The sequence below is a fragment of the Engystomops pustulosus genome, chromosome 9 (genome assembly GCF_040894005.1).
Source record: "Engystomops pustulosus chromosome 9, aEngPut4.maternal, whole genome shotgun sequence".
NCBI lineage: Eukaryota > Metazoa > Chordata > Amphibia > Anura > Leptodactylidae > Engystomops > Engystomops pustulosus.
The window spans coordinates 97,686,405-97,697,276 of NC_092419.1; the positions used below are offsets into that span (position 1 = coordinate 97,686,405).

At 45.5% G+C, this 10,872-nt stretch overlaps 1 protein-coding gene across 2 annotated transcripts in view; it reads left to right on the forward strand.

Annotated features, from left to right (window-relative positions):
* Positions 1 to 10,870, forward strand: part of NUP188 (nucleoporin 188) — a 19,132-nt gene extending 8,262 nt beyond the window's left edge. For both annotated transcript variants that reach the window (XM_072124340.1, XM_072124341.1), the window contains exons 12-44: positions 21 to 110; positions 655 to 720; positions 1,188 to 1,307; positions 1,638 to 1,764; positions 1,863 to 2,018; positions 2,108 to 2,234; positions 2,316 to 2,403; positions 2,492 to 2,562; positions 2,705 to 2,816; positions 3,078 to 3,198; positions 3,467 to 3,533; positions 3,634 to 3,759; positions 3,843 to 3,976; positions 4,057 to 4,163; positions 4,376 to 4,579; positions 5,037 to 5,206; positions 5,287 to 5,356; positions 5,435 to 5,502; positions 5,616 to 5,808; positions 6,231 to 6,308; positions 6,407 to 6,492; positions 6,908 to 7,053; positions 7,382 to 7,563; positions 7,657 to 7,857; positions 7,999 to 8,091; positions 8,185 to 8,349; positions 8,426 to 8,563; positions 8,645 to 8,719; positions 8,801 to 9,004; positions 9,085 to 9,216; positions 9,507 to 9,580; positions 10,166 to 10,295; positions 10,376 to 10,870. In XM_072124340.1, the coding sequence (XP_071980441.1) occupies positions 21 to 110; positions 655 to 720; positions 1,188 to 1,307; positions 1,638 to 1,764; positions 1,863 to 2,018; positions 2,108 to 2,234; positions 2,316 to 2,403; positions 2,492 to 2,562; positions 2,705 to 2,816; positions 3,078 to 3,198; positions 3,467 to 3,533; positions 3,634 to 3,759; positions 3,843 to 3,976; positions 4,057 to 4,163; positions 4,376 to 4,579; positions 5,037 to 5,206; positions 5,287 to 5,356; positions 5,435 to 5,502; positions 5,616 to 5,808; positions 6,231 to 6,308; positions 6,407 to 6,492; positions 6,908 to 7,053; positions 7,382 to 7,563; positions 7,657 to 7,857; positions 7,999 to 8,091; positions 8,185 to 8,349; positions 8,426 to 8,563; positions 8,645 to 8,719; positions 8,801 to 9,004; positions 9,085 to 9,216; positions 9,507 to 9,580; positions 10,166 to 10,295; positions 10,376 to 10,552 (4,098 nt within the window). In that variant the 3' untranslated portion in view covers positions 10,553 to 10,870. The remainder of the gene's footprint in view (positions 1 to 20; positions 111 to 654; positions 721 to 1,187; positions 1,308 to 1,637; positions 1,765 to 1,862; positions 2,019 to 2,107; positions 2,235 to 2,315; positions 2,404 to 2,491; positions 2,563 to 2,704; positions 2,817 to 3,077; positions 3,199 to 3,466; positions 3,534 to 3,633; positions 3,760 to 3,842; positions 3,977 to 4,056; positions 4,164 to 4,375; positions 4,580 to 5,036; positions 5,207 to 5,286; positions 5,357 to 5,434; positions 5,503 to 5,615; positions 5,809 to 6,230; positions 6,309 to 6,406; positions 6,493 to 6,907; positions 7,054 to 7,381; positions 7,564 to 7,656; positions 7,858 to 7,998; positions 8,092 to 8,184; positions 8,350 to 8,425; positions 8,564 to 8,644; positions 8,720 to 8,800; positions 9,005 to 9,084; positions 9,217 to 9,506; positions 9,581 to 10,165; positions 10,296 to 10,375) is intronic.
* Positions 10,871 to 10,872: the final 2 nt, after the last annotated feature.

Consider the following 10,872-nt stretch of genomic DNA (forward strand, 5'->3'; position numbering starts at 1 on the left):
TTACCTCTTTATTATTGTAGTGTACAACCAGCACAGCGTGTTTGTGCGTCTACAGTCTGCTGTGTTTTGCCTTGACTTCCATGGAGGAACATACTCTTGGCAAACAACAGGTAAGACTTTTTAAGGTTTTTAGTACATTGTGCACCTGAACCCAGAATCCATTATCAGGGTCATCGGTGTCTCTGCACAACTTCTGCCATATAGTAGATTACAGAGTAGGTCCATATGGCTAGACAGTGTCCCAGCGCTTCATAGATAACTATGATAGTGGCTGTCTGGGTCCCCACACGGTGTTTAGTAATGGAAATATAGCCGATCTGTATTTAATGGACTGAGCGTGGGCCTCTAAGGAAGACTTAAACGTGCAAACCAAAGGCCAGGCTGTGTAGGTCTATTAGTAAAATCAGTAAAATATTGTCACTTAACATTGCAGAGAAAAATCTGCTTTACAATATTTGCAAATCAGACGTCAAGTGCCACCCAGAATCGCCCATTATTTACTATTTACGCGTCAAAAGTTTGGTAGTGCAGTGTATCTGGAGGATAGCTGCAGCACTGGCCCATATACAATACAGGCTCACACGGACTAACACATATACTATCTATAGTAATGCTTTATCATAAGTATTAATCATAAAAGTAATATCTCCTTAGGATATTATCGATACAGCGTGCCAAGTGATGACGGCTCCGAACCTCTCCGATCTCTTCTGGAATTCAGTGAGTATTGCTAGTTGGGCTTCCTAGCTAATCGCTGGTGTTGTGAGCAAGTTCCTGGATGACCCAATTCTACATCTTACTTCCAAAATCCGCTGCCATGTCCTCTTTATGCTTTTGGCTCCACATCACTACTGAATCGAATCCAGTTTCTGGAAGCTTCAGATAAAGTTCTCAGTGACTATTAAATTAAGTTGTAGGACAACCCCAGTCATAGTATATTGGGTCTGGCCGTAGTTTCGTTGACTGTGTGCCATAAGTGGAAACCGAGAACTAACAAAACCAATGTTCTTGTCTGGTTTAGATGAATTGTGATGAGCCTCCATATTTGCCTCTGTTGTAAGCTCCAAGTAATAAATATTGTGTATTAAGCCTCCGGTTCTATTTTCCCTGCACAGCGATGATGCTGCCGCAAAATAGTATTAATCTTGGATATGAGTGTAATTGGTGAATGTCTTGTCTTCCTTCAGGATACTACCGTAGGACTTGGAATCTTACTTGACAGCGTGTGTACAATGTTCCCCTATCAGCTGGCTCCTTTACTCCAATTGTTTACTGCTCTGGTCTCCAACAAATCCACAGCTAAGAAGGTACAACGGGGGCTGGCTTTTTCTTGTTCTTCTGTATATCTTCTCTATGGAATAAGTAATCAATATCAGATTGATGGTAAACAGAATGAAACGGACAGCACCATTCTCAGTGCAGTGGTCAGACCAGGTTACTGTATATCAACTCCTATTCTTTTGCATGGAAACTGCAGTAACTCAGGTCAGCCACTACACAGAGAATAGAGCTGTGATGATTCCTGTCCCTTTTTCATTTTATTAATTGCTAAGAACAGCTGATCTGTGGGAGTGAGTATCTATTCTTATGAAAGCCATGAAAACCCCTTTAAGAGTCAGTGTTGTCTCTTTCTCCAGGCCTATACCTTCCTGGATAAGATGGCATTTTACACCGAGCATTATAAGCACAAGCCTCATGATGTCATGTCGCACGATGATGAGACACTGTGGAGGAGACAGAGCCCCAAACTGCTGTACGCTTTAGGTAATCCAGAATTTCACATATACAATTATAGAGAAGGGTGCTGGCATAGCTATTGTACAGGGGGAGCTGTGTGGGATAATGAATCTCTTGTTTTTTAGGATTGGGCCAAACCAATTTACGTATTCCACAGGGAACAATTGGTCAAGTAATGTCAGATGGACGCGGCTTCTTTGTGCGGTGGGAATACTCGTACAGTAGCTGGACCCTCTTCACCTGCGAGGTCGAGATGCTTCTTCACGTGGTGTCCACAGCTGGTGAGAGACCTATTCCCTGGTTCCAATCCTGTATCATTGTATGGTTTAGGCGTTTGGAGCATTGCCCTTACATCTTCTCTGCTCTCCAGATGTTATACTGCATTGTCACAGAGTAAAACCCATCATTGACCTTGTGCACAAAGTTATTACCACGGACCTGTCCATTGCTGACTATCTTCTGCCTATCACGTCACGGATTTATATGCTCTTACAGAGGTAAGGGGCAAGGAGGGGGGGATGCAGCTGCAGTGTGTGTTATGTTACAGGAAACCTGTAATCTTTGCACTTTCTTTCCAGGTTAACAACCGTCATGAACCCTCCGATGGATTTCATAGCTTCCTGTGTGAACTGTCTTACTATATTGGCTTCACGGATACCTGGAAAGGTGCGCAAAGCTTTTTTTTTTCTCCAGTATCTCAATGCAGATATTGTTCAAACTCTATCAGTGAATTGTTTGATGTGTCCCTTTCCAGGTTTGGAATGATTTGCATCACACAGGATTTCTGCCCTTTGCTGCCAGTACCTCATCTGGTCACATTATCAGGTACAGCAATGAATCCTGACTTGTCGTCTACTACTACTATGTCTACTTCTTCATCATAATCTCTGCCTTCTCATTTATGGTAATGCTGCATTTTTAGGGATTTTTTTTTTTCTTGCTTATTTTTATTTGCTTCTGTACACAGCACTGAAAACATGAATGCTGGAGGATACGGGACCCTCCTAGGGATTGAGCAGTCCCATGGGGAATACAGTGTCACAATCTCATTCCTCCGGCTGGTTACTACGTTAGTAAAGGTATGTTTTGGAAAAATTAAGCATATTATTTAATAGGAATTGTTTAACTCCCTGACGGTCTCTGTAGTCCCATACTCTCACCGACTTCTTTCTAACTTTATAGTTATGTCCTCTATTTTAGCAAGAGCTATTGGAAGAAATGGAGTGTTACTGTAAGATCAGACTACACAGTTTGTTTTGTAGTCTGTTACCATGGAGAAGCAGGTTGTAAAGACTTTCTCATTCATACATCAGCTGTAATTTTTTTTTTCTCCCTCCCAGGGCCAACTGGGCAGTATGCAAAGTCAGGGTCTAGTGCCCTGTATCCTGTTTGTTTTGAGAGAGATGCTTCCGAATTACCACAGGTGGCGCTACAACACTCATGGCGTGAGAGAAAACCTTGGTATGTAACTAATTTTATATTGTGATTACAAAATTGAATCATTTAAGCGGTTGTGCCACAAGAGAGACTTCTCTCCCGCCCGCGGGGCAGGGGATAAGTGTTTGACTTTTGGGAGGTCTGTCCCCCTTAGTGATCATGAAAAGTAGCGCTTATGTAGTGCAGGCTTAGGGGATACTTCTATGTCCTTTGTTCACCAAGTGGTCAGACCCCTGGTGCCTGGACAGACACCTATGTTGTTGGGGGTCTAATTGCTGTCTTCTTATACCAGGATACCTGATCTTGAATCTGATACATGCCATCCTGAACCTTTGCCCGGAGATGGATCCGCAGAGCAGGTAATTGGCGCCATGGCCTGTCACTTTTCCATTCATGATTATAAATAAAGTTTATATCTATATAAAAATGTACTCATCTTCCCTCATATATCCTCTACAGCCCCCTGAACCTGCAGAACCTGTGCATCTTCAGTCTGACGAACACCGAGGCCGGACAGGCCGTCATCAATATTATGGGGATCGGTGTGGATAGAATAAATGTGGTGATGGCCTCTCAGGCTGGGAGGTGAGTGGAGACAAAGCTCATGATTTATGGACGTGATCAGATGTCTTTTACCCATCTCCAATACTTTCTCATTCCCTTATCAGCAGTGGGACTGAAGGACAAGGTCAGATGTTAATCCAGACAGTAAAATTGGCGTTTTCCATCACTAATAATGTCATCAGGTTGAAGCCACCGTCTAGTGGAGTGTCCCCCTTGGAGCAGGCGCTCACACAGCATGGTATGTGCTAGATCTCCATATCGTGTCCACATGATGGGTGGCATACTTTATCACTGACCCACATCCTTTCCTATTTACAGGAGCTCATGGGAACAACCTCATTGCAGTCCTGGCAAAATACATTTACCATAAATATGATGCTTCATTGCCGCGGCTGGCTATACAACTGCTGAAGCGCCTGGCTACCGTAAGAGGATTATTTGCTTGCTTAAAGGGGTTTTGTGCAAAATATATCGATGGCCTATTCATCGTGTAGGTCATAAATATCAGAAATTCTGGTGCAGTGTAATGGTTGCAGAGCTGCTCTCGCTTCATTCTGTGTATTGGTTGGGCGCTGGAGGTTTAGCCTTATTTCTGTGTAGGGTCGTTATATTTTCATGCACCCTCATCTTTATTTAGGTGGCCCCCATGTCAGTGTACGCCTGTCTGGGAAGTGACGCAGCCGCCATCCGGGACGCTTTTCTGAACCGCCTGCAGTGCAGCATAGAAGACATGCAGATCAAAGTCATGATCCTGGAATTCCTCACAGTGGCCGTAGAGACGCAACCGGGGCTCATCGAGCTCTTCCTAAATCTGGAGGTGAAGGATAACAATGGAACAAAGGTGAGAACTGTTTGTAATGGATAACGCCTCCAGGATGTACAGGGCACAGACTAAATGTGAAGTGCAATTTCAATAGGATGGGGGGACAGGTGTCTGATTTTGGTATTGGTTATGACTGCTGGGACCCCCAGTTATCACAAGAGTGGGACTCCATATATGTGCACATGGTCCTAGTAGTAATAAGACTCAAATCCTCTATGTAGTAGCAGCACTGGAATCTTTCATAGGATTCCCCATTCTGCAAGGACAACCCATCAGGGGACAGGGGCAGCCTCCCTTATCTTCACTCTTGCAGTCACGCTTGTTACAGGTATAAGTAAAAGACTGCAGCAGCAGATTGTAAATGTGAACTGGCTTCATTATATATGAGTACTGCGGCTGTAAGAACAGGCCTACATGAGAGCAGAAAGTCTTTGAAATTTCCCCTCACTATGAATAAACTTTCCATCTATCACAGGAGTACAGTCTGGGGCAGTGGAGCTGCCTGCAGGTTGTGCTGGACCTCATCGACCTCCAGCAGTCTGACCGTTTTTGGTGCACGCCTCAGCTGCACCGCTCCGCCATCGCTTTCTTACACGCCTTATGGCAGGATCGTCGTGACAGTGCAATGACTGTGCTGAGAACCAAGTGAGTGCCCTGTAAAGCATCAGATGTCTGCCAGGTCAGGCAAGGTTAAAGTCGCTGAGAGTTTCCATCCTCTTCTCTAGGCCTAATTTCTGGGAGAACCTGACGGCCCCTCTATTTGGGACCCTCGTACCCCCCTCCGAGTCTTCAGATGTGAGTGTATTTACAATACTATATTGTGTGGTGATGTGGTGTTCCTCTGCCTTACACAATTGCACCATGTTTTTACAGCTGAGCGTTTTGGAGACCTGTGCATTCATCATGAGGATCATCTGCCTGGAGATCTTTTATGCAGTTCAGTAAGTCATGATTATGCTATTTAAAAATGCATTGTGCTATTCCTCTGTTACTACTCCTGGAAATGTATGATGTTGTCCTCCTTTGTTTTCCCATTTTCTCCTTCCTTGTGTAGGGGATCACTAGACAAGTCTCTGAAGAGCATACTGGAGAAATTCTCCAAGGACGGACGCTTCACTTACTGGTCAAACTACATGCAGTCGCTGGTGCAGCGCGTTGCGGAGACAGAAGGAAGCTGCAGTTCACTCACAGAGTACCAGATGTTGCTGTCAGCCTGGCGCATACTGCTCATCATATCCACACATTATGTACGTACAATGATTATCTCATGCTATTAGATGTGTCTGCTGTCCAAAGGTGATTGAAGGAGATCATCTGTTACCCCTATAACCCCTATGATAGTGGCTCCTGTACTGCTGCACTCAGGTTTTCCATGTGATACAATTTTGCAGGGGCCAATGCTGGGGAAATGCCTCACTGATCATAGATCAAGAAGGTTTCTTAAAGGGGTCTCCGGAGGTGTAAAAACATGGCTACTTTCTTCACAAACCATGGTCGAGTGTGCTGCTATTTTTGGAAGAAAGTAATGTTTTTTTTTTAATCCCTCTGGACAACGCCTTTAAGGGGTTGCTCACATTGGGCCATACGGACATCCTATTCACTCTGCATGAGGGAATAAGCCCACTTTCCCCTAATTCAGGCTATTTCTTGTAATCTCTTTTTATAACAGGCGGACGTGATGCACTTGACAGATATCAAAGTGAAGCAGGAGCTATTCCAGGACATATTATCAGGAACGGACGTTTTGGTAAGTATCTTCCTGGCACACGTGATGTACAGGAGTTGTGTGAGGCTGGTTACAATACACTGTATTGATCTCACTGGAAATAACCAAGATCTCTGTAGTTTCAGGTCCCCAATTCGTCTCCGTGTCTGCAGCTCGGCTTCATGCTCTGTACTCTCATGATGATTTTACTCAGACGCTGGAAGAAGTAAGTCACGGGATTACACCAAGGCACAGGCAAAGCAAATATTAACCCTTCCTTTAATCTAACCATCGTGTAACGTTCTATGAGAGACCACCAGAAAATTCTATAAGAAGTATTTATTCTTAGACTAGTATGTGTTTAACACTCCGCACCCCTGCTGGTCACAGCGAGCCACTGTATGCCGCTTCTACTTCTGAGGCCTGTGACGTTTGCAGCCCAGTCACATTGAAGCGAATGCAACGTAGTCCCCTACAGTCGCTGATTGGCTGTTATGATGGGTGATCAATAAAAGTTTACTAAATACTTCTTAGAGTGTTGTTCTGCCCGAGAAGAAGATCTTATAGTTGTCAAGCGACATAACATTATACTGTTGCCCTCCATGTGATGTGGGTCTGACGGTATTCTCTGTTCTCGACAGCGAGCTCAATTCACCTGAGAAGATTCTGAAATCTCTGGCCAGAATCCTAGAGGGAATCCTGCAGGCTGACAAACAGCAGATGGATAAGGCTAAAGCCCGAATCTTCTCATCCCTCATCTGTGTGCTAGAAATGAAACGGATGAAAGGTAAGGGATGTGTGGATACAGTATACAGGCCTGAAATGGGTTTCTTGGAATCAAGAGGATACAGTGATTGGTGGCTTCCATTCTAAATGTGGGGCTGCACCTTTGACATTCACACCTCCCCTCAATACATAGGCCTACATTTACAAAGGCGCTTGTGCCAGTTTTCTGGCGGACTTTGCACATTCTTTTCAGTGCAGCTGCTTGCACATAGATTTAAGAAGTGTCCGAGACCTATGTGTCACATGCGACCCTTTTGTGTCGTGGCTGCAGCTGTCCCTAATATAGAGTTGTTTCTTTCTACAACACGTTGTTTATTCCATCGCTGCAGCCAGCAGTATTCCTCAGTACCGGCAGCTGGTCCTCAGCGTATGTGAGACTCTACAGGACGAGGTGATGGCACTGACAGATGACACACGGCATGGACTGTCATCTGGAGAGGGAACGGAGGACAAGGACAGCATGGAGACTGATGATCTGCCCAAAACCAGGCAGAAAGACCAACGGGATACGGTGAGCAGGAGACTTGACCTTGGGCTGTGCACATTGTTGTCCTGGCCACAAGGCATTTTGGGGTTAACAAACCGCGTTCTTCCCTTTTTATAGGTTTGTGTTCTGGCGTTGCACTTGGCAAAAGAGTTGTGCCAGGCTGATGAAGATGGAGACCAGTGGATACAGGTCATTCGGCAGCTGCCTGTACTGCCCTTGATATTCAATGCGCTGGAGATCAGCCTCCGGGGCAAACAGAACCTCCATTTTTGTGAAGCTTCTTTTCACCTTTTGTTTACATTGGCTAAAACACACCAGGTAAGACCCCAACCTACCCTACCACAGACTAGTGTGTACCCCTTATGCACTTCCATATAATGTTCTTTTTATAGTCTGGAAAGTCTAGCGTATAGAACAGTAAACTTAATAATGAACGACCTGCTTTATTTCCCTCAACAGGGTGCGGCGGCCATAGCGGGTGCTGGCATCACTCAGAGTATGTGCCTGCCTCTGCTGAGCGTGTACCAGTTGAGCACAAATGGTGTGAGCACGGTAAGAGGTGCAGATCCAATATTGAGCCATCCTGAATCCTTTGAAAATATGCCTTGGATAATAAATTTGGTTTACGTTTTCCATCTGAATTAGGTGCAGCCTCCCCTATCCTCCCGTAAAGCTGTGGATGCTCCCTCCTGGCCGGGTGTCTACCGTCTGACTGTATCTCTAATGGAAAGGCTGCTAAAGACACTGAGATATAACTTCCTTACAGACGCCCTAGACTTTGTAGGTGTTCACCAGGAAAGGATATTACAGGTAGGTACCAGTGACCTGTGGGTTGTGCTGTAGTATGTACAGGTGACTGTAGTGACCACTCGCTGTCTCCCCCTAGTGCCTGAGTGCAGTGCGCACTGTGCAGAGCTTATCCTGCCTGGAGGAGGCAGACCACACTGTCGGCTTCTTGCTGCAGCTCTCCAACTTCACCAAAGAATGGCATTTCCACCTGCCTCAGCTGATGAAGGACATACAGGTGAGAACAGGATCATCATGACCAGTATGGATGACGTAACACTGGGTATATAGTAACTTACCCTCCTCTTACGACACTCAGGTCAGCTTATGTTACTTGTGCCAATCCTGCACCTCTCTGCTGTACAGCCGCAAGATGCTGAAGCATTACTTACAGGTAAGTATCTGCATACTGCTGCCCTTCATATCTATACATCATGAACATTTATTGGTGATCATCTTTTTGGAAAACCTTCAGATAAAAAGTGGCGAAGCTGTGACATCGGGCTCAACATCTCGTGGGCACCGCACTCCCCAAACCCCATCCAAGCAGTCAAAACCAGAAAGTGAGGCCCTGGAGCTGCGGGCTCTGCGCTCTGTCCAACATAGTCTCTTAAAGATCCTCAGTAAGACACTGGCTGCGCTGCGAGCCTTCACCCCGGATCTCTGCCAGATACTTCAGGTATGAATGTGCAGGGGCTTAAGTAATATGGAGCCTCATCGTTGGCCACGTGGGACATAACATGGTGTTTTTCTTTGTAGCCTGTGGACCTGGCTCAGTATCAGCTGCTCTTCGCTCTGAACTTCAGCACCCCTGCCTTCGATGCAGATGTGGCTCCATCATTTGGCACCTTCCTGGCGACTGTAAATGTGATGCTTAACATGCTAGGAGAGGTGAGAAACCAAAACCAGAATGTAACGCATGTTGTGTATTCACCCGCACTCGAAGAAAACTTCAATAATTGCTACGGTCTGGATGGTGACACCTCATGCAATTTCTTAGACCCTGGTCACCAGAGTGGCTTCTCTGTGAAATCCTCCTCCTTTAGGGTGCGGTCCGAATTGCATTTTGTGTGCCTAATTACATTGTTGTCAACATCACGTTTACTAAACGCATGCGTTAACGCAAACCAAACGCAATGTGTGACTGCAGCCTTAGGTGTTTTTTCATCTTTATATTTCAGATGGATAAGAAGAAAGATCCTCCCTTTCCATCTGCAGCTCCTATCAGTCCTTCAGAGGAAAGCAAGTATCTCAAGTAAGTAATTAAAGGGGTTGTACCAACTATTTGTTATTCCCTATCCACAAGATGGGGAAACAACAAGCTAATGGGTGAGGGTCTGTCTTCTGGGATCCTCACCATTTGAGAAGCAGATTTTAAGAAATGAGGATACAGAAGCAGTGGTTAAATTATCACTAATGGGTAGAGTGGCAGGACATGTATGTGGCAATAGTATGGGAGTGTTGGAAATGGCTAAGCACAGTGCAGGGGTATCTCCAGCATAGAGAGTGAATAAGAGGGATGGAGATACCCAGCGCTGGTCTTACTGTTTTTCTGATAATTCCATAAACGCAACTCCAGTTAATGAGAACAGGAACCCTGGTCTTATGAGTGTGGGGGTCCCAGCAGTAGACCCTCGCCAATCAGCTAGTCTCCTTTTAGACCTCTGTTTATTGTGTAAGTGGCTGAACTCCGCTGTCAAATGCCATTTATTCAGACATGATGAGTAAACTGCAATCACAGGCACAATGACACTGCTGGAACAGAATAAGTTACTTGGAGTGCTTGGTTACAGCTACTCCTAGAGGTGATTTGGTAAGGGTCTAATCTTTTTCTCGGTAGGCCTCTGCTGCTGTTTATTATTGAGAACTGCTTTTACCTGTCCATCTCACAAGCGGTACGATATCTGCGGGACCCCTCCGTGCACCCCCGGGACAAGCAGCGCATGAAGCAGGAGCTGGGATCTGAGCTGGTATGGATGTCTATCACTGCACATGTATGCCCTGCTTCTTATAGTAAGACACTTATCCCCCTTCTTGTTTCTTCCTCCAGAGCACCCTTCTCTCCAGTCTGAATCGTTACACTCGTCGTGGGGTCCCATCTTCTCCTGCTGCCGGCGTCCGGCCCTCCCCCCAACCCAAAGCTGGAATTACTACTAAGGCAGCACCGGAGGCACAGGAGCCCATAATTCAGCTGGTTCAGGCCTTCATAAGGCACGTACAGAGATAAGATGGGACTGAGGTTTACTACCAGGTGGGAAGTGTACATAATAAGCCCCATCTGCGGTCACGGACCATAATAAACATTCTTAAAGGTATACATCATCCACAAAGCAACTGTATCATAGCAGACCTTGCCAGTAATGAAGGAAACGAGGGATCACGGTGAGAACAGGCCAGTCACGCTGCTACATCTCCGTACAGGGGGTGCATGTGCTTTGCATGCAGCGCTCAATCTCATTTGCCTGTATGTTCCACTTTCCGTTTTGTACTGTTACTTTATTATTTTCACCTTGTATTTATACTGACAGTAAAGGACATTTCCAGACC